The sequence below is a fragment of the Protomyctophum bolini genome, assembly GCF_963924005.1.
Source record: "Protomyctophum bolini genome assembly, chromosome: 14".
Lineage (NCBI taxonomy): Eukaryota > Metazoa > Chordata > Actinopteri > Myctophiformes > Myctophidae > Protomyctophum > Protomyctophum bolini.
In genome coordinates, this window is record NC_137875.1 from 20,308,105 (window position 1) to 20,325,013 (window position 16,909).

Consider the following 16,909-nt stretch of genomic DNA (forward strand, 5'->3'; position numbering starts at 1 on the left):
TAAATCATTTTGCACTTGGTTGCATGCTGAAAATGGCCTACAAGCTTGCGTTGTGAGCTTGTAGGTGGCTATTTTCAGCAAGTGTAGACTAAAACTAAAATCAAATGTTGCTATCAAAATCAACACTGCAATCAGGTAAACTTGTGTTCACTTCTCTACGGGTTTGATGTCAGCTTTAGGACAGAGTTCCCAATTAAAATAGCCTATGAAAAAGCGTATTCTTTGCTATATATATATTGTGTGTGTGTGTGTGTGTGTGTGTGTGTGTGTGTGTGTGTGTGTGTGTGTGTGTGTGTGTGTGTGTGTGTGTGTGTTAGTAGCTGAATGACTAGTATTAACATGTTATTGTCTTTTTTTTATGTTCAATGTATTTACATTTAAGTTCATAAAGTTAACCCAAGTAACCTATAAGTATAATAATAATGAATTCCATTTTTATAGCACTTTTCCAAGTGGTCCATTCAATCATACATTGGGAGGTGAAGCGGCGAACAGTTGATGCCAGCGTCCTCACTTCCCACATGCACACACCAATGGTGGCGAGCTCACACCGACCGACTCATTGGAGGCAATGTAGGGTTCAGTGTCTTGCCCAAGGACACTTTGACATGTGGACAGGAGGAGGAGCCGGGATTCGAACCACCGACCCATGGATCATTGGACAACCTGCTTTACCTCCTGAGCCACAGCCGCCCTAAATGCATTTGAAATTACATTTTACTTTTCACGACTCCAATTGAAAAATAGCAAAAATAAGGATCAGGATTTCAATTCAAATATAGTAAAAAATAACAGATCTACAAGCTCAAAATGTGTAGCACTGCGACACGTTTTGAGCTTGTAGATCTGCTATTTTCAGCATGCAACCAAGTGTAAAATGACTATAGTGGCCCCCTCTCCAGTCTCCATCCTCCAAGTTGCCCACCCCTGGTACACATAATCTGAAAGCGTCTGAAGATGAATCCTATGTCCTGTAATTCAATCTGAAATTCCTCTATAGTTCCCAGAAATTCTGGCTTAAAAATTGGCTGCGGCGAGAAAGGCAAGAGGCGATGTTGGAAGTGACCTATACAACATGGCGTGACTCCTGTGATTTTCTCGATCACTATCACTTGCTCGCATGATGTGGAAACGAAAATATACAAGGCAGAGTTTATAAATGTTGGCTTCGCCGAGGCCATCCGAAATGCAGATAAACAAATTGGACCGGACTGGAATTGCTGACGTTATCTTGCTAGCCCCAATTGACATGAGCCTGCGAATCGGAGTGAGTGTGTGTGTGTGTGTGTGTGTGTGTGTGTGTGTGTGTGTGTGAGAGAGAGACACATAATAGCTTTCACTTGTGAGCACACGCGTGTGTGTGCAACACTGTGCGTGCATGTGTGTGAGAGAGAGACTATACCGCTTAGTGAGGCAGAGTGATTGAAGGGAGAAACAGTGATAATACGGTAGATCAACATAGAAACATTTCCACCACATACTGAATCTGTTAATTTGACATTATCCAACATATTAACACAACCGATGCTGCCAGCATCTTTCAAAATAAAGGTGCTAGAGTGCCAGCAGATATGGCAGATTTTACTCTGAAAGGTCATTCTTTAACATTCCAACTGTGTTAATGTGGCTAAAAACGAAAACCACCACCAAAAAAAAATTCTATTGTGAAGTTTCATTAGAGCCGACTTGTGGTTGAAAATACTGGGAGGGGTCACATATGGTTCCTCGCTCCTGCTATTTTGTGATCAATTCACTGACGCAGACCAAAGAATCGTATACAGCCTTGCCGCTGTAGAAATAAATATTTGATGTCTGTACTAACAGTGAGTATAAACTAGTGTTTTCAAGTACAATGTCATCCATGGCAGTGGCACCAAGGTCAGCCGTTCTCTATAGCCTTCGATTTCTGCCCAGTCTTTGGTCAGACATTTGTAAGTTTTAAGAGAAAATACTACTGTAAGATTTTAGTTCCATATAAAATAACTTTGTGAAAACGGCCCCCAGATCTTTGCAGTCACGTGCATCACATCAATCCAGCGTATGTATTCATATCCTTCTGTCCATAGTGAGTGCCCTGTGATCTTGATCGTATTGTCTCAGGCTATTTCTCACTCAAACTTGCTTTTGAGGAGAAACTTCTGATGAAAACGGATTCATTGAGTATTCATGAAATGCAGCGCGCCTGCCAATGGCAAGACACCCACGGGTGTCACCCATTATCACCATGCATCACACACAAACACATACACACCTCAGACCTCAAACAGGAGCTGTCATCCAGTGAAGGGCTGTGTGTGTGTGTGTGTGTGTGTGTGTGTGTGTGTGTGTGTGTGTGTGTGTGTGTGTGTGTGTGTGTGTGTGTGTGTGTGTGTGTGTGTGTGTGTGTGTGTGTGTGTGTGTGTGTGTGTGTGTGTGTGTGTGTGTGTGTGTGTGTGTGTGTGTGTGTGTGTGTGCGCGCGTATATATACACACAAATGCACGCAAGCATATCCGTCTATTCACCTGTTCCTCTGGCCTGTGTGATGTGACTATTGGAGACAACAACGAAAACCATCATAATCTTCCTAATTTGCCTGCAGGCGTAATCCTTAAAGGTGACACTAATTTGTGTACATTTTGTATACACAAAGTCTTAGCCCCAAGGCAGGGTGAACATTGGCCGCATGCCATATCACATTACCGGGAATGTTCCCAGTGCCCCCATGGTGGCGTCGGAAACTAGCGACAACACTTGTCACTGACTTAGTCATGGCAATTACGCTTGGAGAACTCTTATTGCTTCGGCTGCCCTCGAAGAGCTCATTGCTGTGAGAAAGTCATTGTCATCCACTTGTCGCACGCCTGGTTGGAGTCATCAAATCAGATGCCTTTTTTATTTTTTCCCTTCTCTCTCACATGAAACCCCCCCCAAAATAATATAATAACCACACGTATGTTTTTCACTTTCGCGACTCAGTGCACACTCTGCTTCTTCTTTCTTCTTTGCAGCCACTTTATATTTCTCTCTCTCTCTCTCTCTCTCTCTCTCTCTCTCTCTCTCTCTCTCTCTCTCTCTCTCTCTCTCTCTCTCTCTCTCTCTTGCTTTCTTTCATTCGCTGCAAGTGGTGGAGGGAGTCCGAAATGAGTACTGTATATTCTTTCCAGAAAATGTGGCCACTCTGGAGTTTGCATGACGCAGGGATTTAAATCTATTTGTGAACACGTACAGTAACATGAAATGCAGCCCTCGGTTATGCCATTACTGTGCTGTTCTTGGGATTATCTTGGGACAGCTTGAATTATGGGATGTTTTTGTAATTCCAATACAAGCAATTGCACACAAATATTGCACTGTGTGTGTGTGTGTGTGTGTGTGTGTGTGTGTGTGTGTGTGTGTGTGTGTGTGTGTGTGCGTGTGTGTGTGTGTGTGTGCGTGTGCGCGTGCGCGTGATCATTGCATGTTTCTCATTTTCCAGTCTACTTCAGTTGGTAATGTGAGAGCTTGGCCAATCCACTCAAACTCTCACTTCACAGTATCAACCCCTGCAAGTTAGCACCACACACACACTAGAGAGTGCATGTGCGTGCGTGCGTGTGTGTGGCTGCAGTCAGGTGAGTGCCCAGTCATGCAGGCAAGGAACGTCTGTTGGTGAAGATTGGCATTCTGGTCAGGCCACCAGAGCCGTTGAAACAATTTAGAGAGAGGTAGCACCCCTCGCTGTGTGCGAACCAAACGAATCCGCTGCCCTACGATGGCACTCCAACACATGTTCCCCAAGACACACACAGTCACTTAATTAGCCTATTTTTGTGCTCAACTAATTTCTTCACTGTCAGTGTCAAAATTGTGCAGTTATATTCAAATGTTTTCATCTACATCAAGTAAAGGCAAAAGCAAGAAGAAGGAAATTATCTACCGGTAATTCAATATTAACTAGAGCGGTGCCTGTTGGAGCCTCTACAGCGGTGCCCGTTGGGCACTGGCCTACTAGGAATGATGCAAGTTGGAAATGCAGACCCCCCTGATTATGTCTGTGTCCCTTTTATACCCATATGGAGTTCTTTGTGAGGCATGCCCAAATATGGAGTCAATGCAGACGTCACAATTGACCAGCTCCATATATGGACACTGGGCAGGGCCCTGTCCAGAGCCCAGGCCTGTTTGGGGCGGTTTTTGGGTCCGACCGACTCGACACCGGGCACTGCACTCCATGTGGGAGTGTGGAACGTGTGTGTCGAATTTGATGTCGGTGGGGCGAACGGTTCTAGAGTTTCGTGGCTGCATTTATAGTTGGATGAAAACTACAGCAATAACTAACCCACTCTCCCTCTCCCTGAGAGACTGGCCAAATCCACAATTGCCTACAAGCAACAACTTAAAATGGCACAGTTATGCAACAACACTGCTTACCTTTGGTTTCCAATGATTGTTATTGTAACAGTGATTGTCTCATTGATTAAACAGAGACTCTTTTTCCCAGCTGCTGTGTGAAGCACAACGGAGCTGGGTTATGAACGATCGCTTTACCTTTCTGGACTAGAAAGCTATCTCTCTCATTGGCTGCCGTAGTGCCCGTACTAGCAAGCTATCATTCTCATTGGCTGACTTATTGGCTGACTCGTCTCTAGGCAACCAGCCGCTTTTTTCCTCTAGCCGACATCTCAGCCATGGGATGCTAGCTGAATGTCATGAAGTCAAACCTTCCGACACTACTTTTATGAAACTAAAGTTAAAGACAGCGCGCGCGCTGCTGCTGATACGAACGGGTAACGACGCGGCCAACGGGATGAAGTCAAACCATCCAACACTACTTTGATGAAACTTGAATGATGCCTCAGAATTCTTTGGGCTAACTAATTTGAACATAACAGTGCAGTGCAGCTAAACAGAGCGTAGACCTGAAATGTTTTAGTGTTGGTCTAGTTTTAGTCGACTGAATCTACAGTTTTTTGTCGACAAAAATGCATTTTTGCAGGCCTTGATGGCGTTGTACTGCCTGATTTTACACTTGCATGCAGAAAATAACAGATTTACAAGCTCACATGTCGTGCTGTGATGTGTTGTGAGCTTGTAGATCTGCTATTGTCAGCGTGCAACCAAGTGTAAAATGACTTGTCATTTTAGTCTATCGGTTTTATTTGTTGATGAAATTGTCAATATATTTAGTCTTAGTTTTAGTCATCATAGCTTAGTTTTAATTTAGTTTTTGTCAGTGAAAAAAGGTAGTCGACGAAAAAAAATTGTCATTGTTTTAGTCGACAAAATCAACACTGACCCGAAGGTAGTATGCTTTGTCTCCTGGCCTGACTGCCCTCCACTGTCTACCCCTTTCTCCTCCCTCTACCACAGTTCCCCTTCCTTTAGTGTCCCTCTAGAGAGAGAGAGGAGAGAACACAGGCACAGAGGTTAATCTGTTGACCTGGGCCTTTGTGCGGCACATACTTACTGCTCTATTACTCTGGAGTCCACACATCTGCAGCTATTACTGCACACTGTCTGAAGAAGAGGAAGAATTCTCAATCCTGCGTTTGTATCGCTATACAGTCACAGGCGGCGCAGCTCCAGTCTGTTAGCACGTGGCTATGTGACTAATACGGCCGTGTCAGAGTACCCATTCCACCCATCTGTCTGTGTCCCTTTTATGTCCATATATGGAGATTTCTGTATCTGTCTCTCTGTGTCCCTTAATTCCTACTGTATATATGGAGTTCTGTGTCAGGCATGCCCAAATATGGAGTGTTGTGTTGTCAGAAGAGGCCACCTGCATATATCGACCCTGGGCAGGGGCCCTGTGCAGAGCCCGGGCAGAGGCCTTTGTGTCGATTCTGGACAACCGACTCGACAGCGGGCACTGCACTCCCTGTGGTGAAGTGGAACATGTGTGTCTAAAACTATCTTAAAATTGCAAACATCAACAGCTATTTAGGCTATTTTCACTTAAATTGCTCAGACTAATTGAGCAACCTGTGAACATTTCCACCTCAGAAAGTCACAGTTCTTGAGAATGCTTGGCCTTTTTTTCTTCCTGTGACGATGCCTGCATGTTCAGTCATCTCATCTCATTTTTACACCTTCCTGGCACACACAGATTTTACACCTTCCTGGCACTAGACAGAGGGACCTCTAGCCCACACATGGGGTTGAGGAGATGACCTATAGGGAGGTAAATTGGGCATCACACTCTGCGATGATGTGGTCAAGAAGAGGATGTTTCATCTGATGTATAGGTCTACTATTCTCTGGGTTCTGCCGGAGCAGGTGTAGAAAGGCCAAACTCGCAGTCAATCAAAAGTTCTACCTGAATGCTCTCAAGATTCTCAATTCGCCTGAATCATTACTGTGACTGCATGTGACTGACTGCATGTGGCAAGTATCTCAAATAAATGACAGGCAAAAATTATCAATGTGGTCACATTTAAAAAATAATCACACCCGTGTGAAGTGAGGGGCGCTCTTATCATCGTACATAATCATGCATCATCTCATACTGGCCAATCAGAATGCCTGTTGCCTGTGATTGGTTAAATAATTTTGACATTTTCCCTTCAATGTCAATGGCGTTTAATGTTTTGATGTTTAATTTACGTCATACTTAGCGGACTTTTCACCCAATTCCTCCGTTCATTGTCAACGGCAAATCTTCAGACGTGTGGGGACAAGATTTAGCGGACATTCAACCTGAATTTCCCTGTCATTGTTGTATATAGTTGTATATCGCGTGGCCCCTTGTGTTTACATGAGCACTCAAAAGTGTCCATTCATTCTCAATGGCATTTAATGTTTGTGTAGGACAAAGTTTGTGTTAGCACATACACTAAAAAAGTGACGATAACCTCCTTGTGCGTGTGTGTGTGTGTGTGTGTGTGTGTGTGATTATTTGGTGGTTGTGCTGGGAGTGTTTTGAGGGCCACAAACAATATTGCTTAGGGCCACCACAATCCTATAGGGCCAGCCCTGTTATTAAACATCAAATGGCAAATAGGTGCAGTCGAGGAATTATTTGTAGCATGCCATCCACATCAGTGAGGAATAATTTAATTAGCAGTGTGTAGATTCCCGAGCCCTCTCTCTCTCTTTCTGGCCCCTGTCCACTCCCATTGTTTGCCTTCCACAGAGCAGATTGCTCCCGATAACATTCACATGTACCAATGGCCGCTATCTGCAGATTGCAGAGGGGAGGCCCCCACCTCTCCAGGCCCTCCCACGACAACCCATGCCGCACAGACAGACAGCAAGGAATCTCAATCAAGCTCGTGTGCCGGGGCATTCAGTGTGCTCGCATGGCACAAATAATTGTCACGTCTTGAGTTAGAATAATGGAGCACTGCCTTAATGAGATGACAGGAGCAGAATAGCAGCCAGCGAGGGAAGGAGAGGAGGTGGTAGGGGGTGGAGGGAGGGGAGAGAGAAGAGAGGGATATGGGGCAAGGGGGCTGAAGGAATAGATGAGAAAAATGCCTGGTGCAAAAAGAGAAGGGAGGGAGGTAGTGAAAGGTGTGCAGACATTGAGGATTGGGAGACGATTGCGTCTTTGCTCTCGTATACCTTGTTTGCCGTCTCCATCTGCTTGGTGTAATTAGTGGGCAAGAACTGCAGACACCATCTGCCTTAAAGGAGGGGAGAGAGAGGGGGGGGGGGGAGAAAGACATAAGACACTGATAGAGAAGTGGAGAGAGAGAGAGAGAGAGAGAGAGAGGTTGAGTGAATAAAGAAGAGTGAGAAAGTGGGGAGGGATGGAAAAGCAAGGGGAGAGGGGCAGAGAAGTTGCGAGAACAAGACCCAGGAGGATGTGGCTGTTAACGGGTTCATCTGGAGCTGTGAGGAGCGCTGGCTGTATTTCAACTGGCGCCAGTTCATCCACATAGCCTGTTAATGTGAACCGTGCTCTTACAGATTTGCATTACTCTTGAGTGTGTGTGTGTGTGTGTGTGTGTGTGTGTGTGTGTGTGTGTGTGTGTGTGTGTGTGTGTGTGTGTGTGTGTGTGTGTGTGTGTGTGTGTGTGTGTGTGTGTGTGTGTGTGTGTGTGTGTGTGTGTGTGTGTGTGTGCATTATCGCAATATATCATTGAATGTATAAACAAAGACTTTGAAACAGATGGTGCATCTTTCATTTGATTTGATTGATTCCAAAGCAAGTGGACTTGTTTGTCTCCTGAAACAACTGGCTGATTATTTACTATTGAGACTGCTAAATTTCAAATTGAACTAGAATGACGGCACTCTGCCAATAACGTATTTTAATAACACATTTTCAGCACCCTCATTGTGTTTGAATGGACTAATAACCTAGGGTTTGTATCTTGTGTTTCTTATGTCCTCTTACTGTGTGCCTCTATATCGTTGTGTGCAGTTTTATAAGAAGCTGCCACACCCACATGCACTCCCACCTTTGAGAGTTGTGTAAATTTCCACCAAGTCTCATGCAATTCTGTTCCTATACATTTTGGAGATATCCTGGCAGAGATAAACAAATTGAATGGGACAAAAACATGAACCCAGGCCCTGACCGTTGCCTGTGTGGTGGTGGTCCGGGCACACCTAGGCTGCAATGTCAGCCTGACAGAGTGTCACGGGTTCGAATCCCGATCCCTGACGACCTTTGCTGTGTGTTACTCCCCATCTCCCTCTCCCCATTTCCTGTCAGTCTATACTGTCCTATCATTAAAGACATAAAAGACATAAAAGCCCAAAAACTAATCTTAAAATAATTAAACATAACATAAACATGAACCCAGTCGAAATCCTTTGGTGGAGATAATCAACGGCAGGTCTGCTCATGAGGGGCGCAACAACACAAGCGTAAAAAAAATAAGCGAAACAGAATCCAGCTGCGTCTGGTCAGTCGCGTGCGTGTGCACGAAACTAACACGCGCGACAATTTCACGGGACCGCGCTCATGTACATTGTCGCCCCTCGACTTCTCCGAGCGTACAACTGGAACCAAATGGACCCTAAATAACATTGATTTTACAATAGAAATTGAGGGTCCCAGAGATAGAAATGCCATTAAATGGGGGTCCGTAGATTAAACGGGTTGAGATTCACTGTTAGAACCGTAAAAAATCTTCTCTTATGGGGGGCCCCTGGTATATCTTTTCAAATGGGGGTCCACGGGCTAATTAGTGTTAATTTGGGGATCCTTGACATGAAAAGGTTTGGGAACCACTGATTTATTCTGCAGATATTGGACACATTTCCCTATGTTTCTGTCTTACACGGAAGCTTCATGCACGATTATGCAAACAGCAGCTTCGATTTTCATTTTGCACTGACGGACCTGGGGACATGGTGAACATGGACCCCACAGGACGGTAGCACTGCAGGGGGAGGTAGAGAGGAGGGAATTCTTTCATGATGGAGAAGAAGGAGGAGCGGTGGAAGGGAAGATGACAGTGACAGATGAGACGAAGCGATGCAGGCATCATAGCGGACATGGCCGGAGGCAGCGGTGGGGTCAGCACAGGGCAGAGAAGAAGGAGACAGAGGCAGCATAACTAACGTCATAGCATCCATATTGCATATACGCACATCACCTTTGCCCCATGGCGTCTTTGTCTCCAGTGTTTCCTATACTGTACATTCCAGTGGTTAACTTAAATTATTCACCTGACCAGATTCTCATGTCCCCTCTGAAGTTCTTGCAGTTCCTCCTGTGGTATTCCTGATTCTCTCCTCACGTCTCCACCTCTGTCTCTTTCTCTAGTCTGTTTGTTTTTGTCTCTATATCTGTCAATCTGTCTGCCTTCCTGACTCTCTCTCTCTCTCTCTCTCTCTCTCTCTCTCTCTCTCTCTCTCTCTCTCTCTCTCTGTGTAGGGAACTCCAACAGTGTCTTCTCCCTGGACTACATCAGCGGCTCTCTGACCGTGAATGGTCAGCTCGACAGGGAGAACCCGCTTTACTCTGCTGGATTCACCCTCACTGTCAAGGTAAGCTTTTCCTGAAGGGATCTGTAGATATCAGCAGCCAAGGAGAGGGATTCCAGACAGTTCCCCTCTCGGGGGGGTTCCATATATGCTCTACTGCATTTCATCAGCACTATAGTGGCATGAAGACTCATGAAGACTTTGATACACACTCAAACACAAAAGACCCACTGAATTGATTTCAGCTGTTAATTCCAAACATGCAAACATGAGCCGCTTTAATTACTTCAGTCTATATATGTAGCTTAATAACTAGTATTATAGTTATTGTTTTTTTTGTATGCCCAATGCATTTGTATTTAGTTCATAAACTTAACATAACTATAACTAAATGCATTTGAAATAAAATAAAATTTAACTTTTTAGGAATTCCAATTCAAAAAGAATATTCAGGATTATAATTCAAATGTATAGCAAACATAGCCGATCTACAAGCTCAAAACACGTCGCAGCCTGAGGCGTTTTGAGCTTGGAAGGACAGGAGAAAAGGAGGGTGAGGGGATGAAGGAGTAGGATTTGGTGTCCTCTGAGGTTCTGAGATCCTTTTTATTTGAGCCAGCTCTCTTAGCTTTTCATCGTGTGGAACCTGCCCCCCTCGCCCATGGCCCTAAATCGTAGGGCCATGGGCGAGAGTCAGTCAGTAATCCTCAGAGTCAGTTTAACTACAAAAGTGCACAAATCTATATCTAACTATAACTGCACCAAGTCCCTGTGTGTGTATTCAATTGAATTCAACACACACGTTCCACACCCCCACATGGAGTGCAGTGCCCGGTGTCGAGTCGGTCGGACCCACGGTTGTCCAGAACCGCCACAAAAGGCATCTGTCTGCCCGGGCTCTGGGCCTGATCACCATTATATCTCCATATATGGAGATATAATGGTCTGTTAGTGTTCTGACATCACAATGTTGTTGAAGTGACAGCAGAAGTTGAAGGATTTCTGATCAAAGGCCTATAGCGTTTTGTAACAGTACCTGTTAGCGGAGTTTTGATGGGCCGTCCTGACAAAGCGCTTTGACGTGTATCGTGGAAAGAAATGGTCTTCGATAACCTCACTGGCAAGTCACAAAAAGCAGTTACGTATTATAGAGCATACTGTAGCAGTGGGTGTGGTTGTCGCTAAACAAAATGTATTAAATGTAGTATATCATATAATTAAATATTATTTTATTATTATTATTATTTTTCCACAGCGACAAACGTTTTATGGTCATGATTCATCCTACTATAAATGTGCCACGTCTCTGTCTGTCTGTCTGTCTGTCTGTCTGTCTGTCTGTCTGTCTGTCTGTCTGTCTGTCTGTCTGTCTGTCTGTCTGTCTGTCTGTCTGTCTGTCTGCGTGTGTGCACGGTTGTAATGCATGTAACTCGAGAACCGTTTAACACACCGACTTCACATTCGACACACACGTTCCACACCCCCACAGGGAGTGCAGTGCCAGGTATCGAGTCGGTCGGACCCACGGTTCTCCAGAACCACCACAGAAGGCTCTGGTCAGCCAATTGAGGCTCAACCAATCAGGCTCTGCCAGTGGGCCGGGTTGAGACTTCACACACAGGCACACAGATCCTAGGGAAAATAAAGAGGATAAAGCACGGAGGTGTGGCCCGGTCTCCTGCGGGAGGTTTGCACATTCTCAGTGTAAACAGGAACTGCGATGATGGAGTGTTCCAGCAGTGGTGCTAGATAGAAAGCGCATAACTTTTGAGTTATGCAGAGTTGAGAATTAAACAGCAGTCACCCTTCCCTTTTCAAATGTTTTATATCATCCACAGCACTTGAATGAACAGTATCCGTGTTCCTTTGTCATTTCACAAAAATAAAAGTCTGACACATGTACTAAAGAACATGGAAAGGAAAATATACAAAAACATTAACATTTAGTAAATGTACTTTCAGTCTGTTATACACAATACACAATCAACATTTTTTTTATATCCTTTTTATTATTTCAGTTCAGGGTCAGCAACTCTCATGCACCTCTAGTACCTCTGCTGGAACACTCCATCATCGCAGTTCCTGTTTACACTGAGCATGTGCAAACCTCCCGCAGGAGACCGGGCCACACCTCCGTGCTCTATCCTCTTTATTTGTCCTAGTACAGATCTCCATTTGGGACACTGGCTGACGGGTGCTATGACAACGTATATCATTAGGTTCCCAAGTTGCATCGTTCCCAAGTAGGCTGGTGGCCGACTGCGACGGGCACGTACAGGTCTAGTTCTATAAAAATGTACGAGACTGTACTATTGTACGTTGCTGACTTTTATTTATTTAAAATGTAATTTGAAACGCCCATAGCATATATATGTACTATCCCAGTGCAGCGTGTGTGTGTGGGGACATCCCTAGTCTATCTTCTTAATTGAAATCAATGATTACAAAGAAGTGAAATAAGCAAAAGTGCTGATATGAAAAAATATCCCCCCCCCCAAAAAAAAGAAAAAGAAAATATTTATAAGATATGGATTTGTTTTCCCATTCTCCCCCTTCTCTCTGCTTGCGCTATACTCTTAGATGGCGCAGCTATTGATTGTGGATTGCCATAGTAATACAACTAATTTCTCAACTTCAGTTTAGATAGCATTGAGCATATAGAGGTGGAGGCCAAGTGATTCAGCGGGTGGAGGTTAAACTAGCCCGATTACCCAGTGGACCACCGTTGTTGTTCCAGACTGTCCCCCGCCCCCTCCTATCGCCCTGTGTGTGACGTCGCTCCATCAATAAAACACCCAGGAGCAGCTCTCCGCTCCTGTCTTTCTAAAACTCTCCCCATGCACCATTCATTCTCCATTCTTTTCTCCAAGGCCTCCACGTCACTGGGTGGACGCTGGCAGACACAGAAAGGGAACGAGAGAGTAATTGGGTCTTCTCAATGGGACTCCTTTCTCTTATATCGTGTGTGTGTGTGTGTGTGTGTGTGTGTGTGTGTGTGTGTGTGTGTGTGTGTGTGTGTGTGTGTGTGTGTGTGTGTGTGTGTGTGTGTGTGTGTGTGTGTGTGTGTGTGTGGCCCTCTGTTGGCCTCACTTTGTGCCTATTTCTATGATTGCTTTGTGTCCGTCCATCTTTTGATCCAATAAATGAACAGCTGTAAATACAGAGCCAGAGATTGCGCGCGCTGACCGACCACTAAATGACATTTTCAGTGCAATGAAATGCGTCTTTCTCCCTCTCTGTCTGTCTGTCTGTCAGGGAACGGAGCTGAACGAGGACCGCTCCCCATCAGACGCCTCGGTCATGACCACCTTCACCATCCTGCTGATTGACCAGAACGACAACGCCCCCAAATTCAACAGCTCCGAGTATCGCGTGCGAATCACCGAGCTGGCCCAAGTGGGCTTCGCCCTGCCTTTGTTCATCCAGGCAGAGGACAAGGACGAGGTATGTGGTCCCCGTGTGCATGCAGCCATCTTGAAAGGGATCACTCACAAAAACATGCAGTAATCCTGCTCTCTAAACTGCCTCCCCCTGGCCAGCCGGGGCACCTGATGGAGAGGAAAGGAACTGGTTGGAATAACGTGTTTCTTCCACGCACTACGTCCGGCCGGGGAAACTCCCCTCTGTCAGGTGAAAAGGAGCAGCTTGGAATCCTCATGCATTGAAGGAAGCATGAGGTCAGTCCACTGCTCTCCCCGGGTTGGCAGAGGAAGTGTAGCGCCCATTATTACATTAGATAATGGCTTTTTCAAAACCGCAAACACAACAATGCTAAACCCTGACACTCCTTTTGCATGATGACTCTTTTGCCATCAAATGTCTTTCTTAACTGTTCCCAAAATGGAACTTGAGTACACACTTTAGTGCCCAATTTAAAACACAATCGTGGAAATGGAACACACCATATGAATGACAAAGACTAATTTACTATAAAATAAGTAGATCTACTTTTTTCATAGTCAAACATAAAACTGCAGACTAATATGCAGCCAAAACTGTTTTTACTGTACAATTTACATTACTCTAAACCGGCCTGCTCATTTAGCCCTAGCCTGAGCTAATGTGTTTCTGTTAAGGTTTCTGGTCTAGAGGGGTGGGTCACGGCAGAGATTTGCGCACACCCTGATTGGATCCCACCGATCTGTCAGTCACCCCAGGCCCCTCCTCTCCCCCCTAGTGCAGCGCTACGTCACATAATTTGGAGCGACGCCCACCCTGAACGGTTGACTCCCACTTTAAGACCAGAGCGGCCAATGCGTTCCACCAGGCTTTCTTTTTTTGCGCCGACGAAAATGAAAGCCTCGTTCCCGAGGCTAATATAGCCCTGACAGGCCTCAACGCTAACACTCACGTCGCTACAAGCCTCCTCCATGGCCTGGAGCAGTGGACCTGGACCCTTCCGTTCATATAACTCCTCAATGGGATTCAGGAAAGGAGAATGTGGTCCTGGAACCACTCACGCACTTGAGCAGCTCAGTGTTGTAGGTTGATGCTTTGAGATGTGTGAGTGTGTGCAACAACTGAACATTGTGTGTAGTGTTTGGACAACAAGGTGATGTGTAATTGACATCAGAATGTAAAGAAGGAAAGTCAGAGTCTAATGCAGATGAGAGAGTGTGAAGCAGTGCAAATTTGTACATGAAGTGAAGGTTGTGCAAATTGTGCCATGCATATTTTCAATTTGTTAACAAGTGGATGCTCTCTTCAACAATTTCCCATGGTGCATTTGCCAGTACCGTGTACATACATACACATACCCCCCCACCCCACCCCCCCTCCCCCCACACACACACACACACACACACACACACACACACACACACACACACACACACACACACACACACACTCAGTCACTCATGTGACTAGCATGCACATTCAGCTCTACTACAATTTAAATTATTGAAACCTGATACCAGATTCTACAAAAGTCTTCTGAATCCTGACAGTTTTCTGAAAAACCTACAGTACGTATGTATGTGATTCTCAAGCTATTTCATGTCAAGGACCCCAGAAATGATATCTAATTGGCCACTGACCCCCATATGGAAATATGTTGTTCCAGGGACCACCCAGAAACAACGATTTGAGTTAAACGTTCGCTGGGAAAGAATATTTTAATGATATATATTTATATGATATAATGTGCCACATTTTCACGGTTTTTCAAAAATAGCAGATCTACAAGCTATGAGCTTGTAGATCTGCTATTTTTCAACAGCTAAAGTTTAAATGAATAGTTAAAAGTGGTTAAAAGCTATAAGGCGACGACTGATGCGTCCTCAGGTCTAAATGGGTTAATTTGCTCTGGAAGAGATGGGGAGGTAGAGAGCATCAAATTATACCTAACGAGGAAAATCAATCACCTGGGATGGAGATAAGCCGAAAGCTACCGTATAGTCAACTCTGATTGATTCACCCAACGGCAGCCGGCCGGGGTGGAATTTGACAGATAACTGCAAGTCAAGTGGATCGGTGAGGAAAAGATGTAGGGAGGAGGAAAAGGAAGTGGGAGAAATGTCACAGTAAAATCCTCCGTTTTCATTTTGTCCATTTGTAACTCTGAGACTGTACAAATGTGTGACATGATGGACCCATCATTTGGTTCCATTTGTACACTCTGAGGGTTTTCCTGTGTGTTTAGCATAACTAATGTAGTGAAGTCAGAAGTGGTACTGTCTGTAGTGACTGTCTGTCAGGATTGATGGAGAGAGAGAGAGAGAGAGAGAGAGACAGCATGCATGAGAAACAGAAACTCAGAGAGAGAGAGAGAGGGGCCTGTGTATGAGAGACAGTGAAACAGAGTCAGCTCAGCATGGAGGTTTTTTTTGCCGCCGCTGTTGTTTATTCATGCCAGGGGAGTGTATTTGCTGCTGTCGGCATGGCGCACGTGTGTGTGAGCATTGCTGCACACCAGTGCACGGTGGCGACGTGCACTGGGGGGGTCGACCCGTACACCTGGCGCGCGGTGTGTGTGAGTGTGTGTGTGTGTGTGTGTGTGCTGGCGTTGCAGTCACTCTGAACTCCCTGACGTTAGGGTGTCACACACTGTGAAATCCTCTGTGTTCATTTAACTCTGAGAATGTACCGATGGACCCGTATGGGTTGTTGTTTTACTTCCCGTGATTCTACAGTAATAACTGAAGGGAAACTAGTGATATAAAACTAAATGGGATGCTGTTGAAAAGCGCGCGCACACACACACACACACACACACACACACACACACACACACACACACACACACACACAGACAGACAGACAGACCTAAAAGAAGCATTGGTGCAATTTCTTGCTATGCTAACAAGAACAACTCATCTATTCAAAGCGAGTGCTTTTTTTCACTCTTCTCTCTCAGGGTAGATTCACCCACCTGCTCAATCTGCAGCGCTACGCTGCCTGTTAACCTTCTCACTCTAGCAGAGACTCGGCGACGTCTCCATTCACTGCTGTGTATAGTATGAAGGTTGAGCTGAAGAGGGCTTGTGGCAAACTGCCGTATGGCTACAGTACACAGAGGCTGACATGTACTCTTTAGGAACTGGGTCGCTTGATTTCATCAACTAAAACTATGACAAAAACGGAATAAAGACTAAATGAAAAACTAAGCCGTGATGACTAAAACTATAAGACTAAATACATTGACAATTTCTTCAACAAATAAAAACTACATCGATCTACTTCATCGATCTACAAGCTTTAGCCACGCGTGTGATTAAATTAAAATTTGCCGTCAAACACTATTCGCTCGCTCAAAAGTTGCAGATCTACAAGCTCACCTTGCGTCTTGCCGCGGGCACGTTGTGAACTTGTAGATCTGCTATTTCCAGCATGCATCATCACCGCTGCGTAACCATGTGTAACTTAAACTTTTTAGCCATATCTGCAGTATATAGCAAAGCTCTCTCTGATCACCAACAACACACAGTACAGTACAGCGCAGGGGTCAGTGGCAGTGCAATGAAACGGATTTTGCACGCTCAAATCTGTGCAACTCGGTGAAATTATTGCACATACTGTACTGCCAAATCATGTGTTGCGCCGTGATGGACATTAATGTTAAAC

The 16,909-nt window shown here is 45.0% G+C and overlaps 1 protein-coding gene across 2 annotated transcripts in view; it reads left to right on the forward strand.

The window, feature by feature from the left end:
• cdh23 (cadherin-related 23) overlaps nucleotides 1-16,909 on the forward strand; it is a gene marked incomplete at both ends in the record, with an annotated part of 270,347 nt that overhangs the window by 108,673 nt on the left and 144,765 nt on the right. For both annotated transcript variants that reach the window (XM_080782539.1, XM_080782540.1), the window contains 2 exons: nucleotides 9,795-9,907; nucleotides 13,100-13,288. In XM_080782539.1, coding sequence (XP_080638665.1) covers nucleotides 9,795-9,907; nucleotides 13,100-13,288 — 302 coding nt within the window. The remainder of the gene's footprint in view (nucleotides 1-9,794; nucleotides 9,908-13,099; nucleotides 13,289-16,909) is intronic.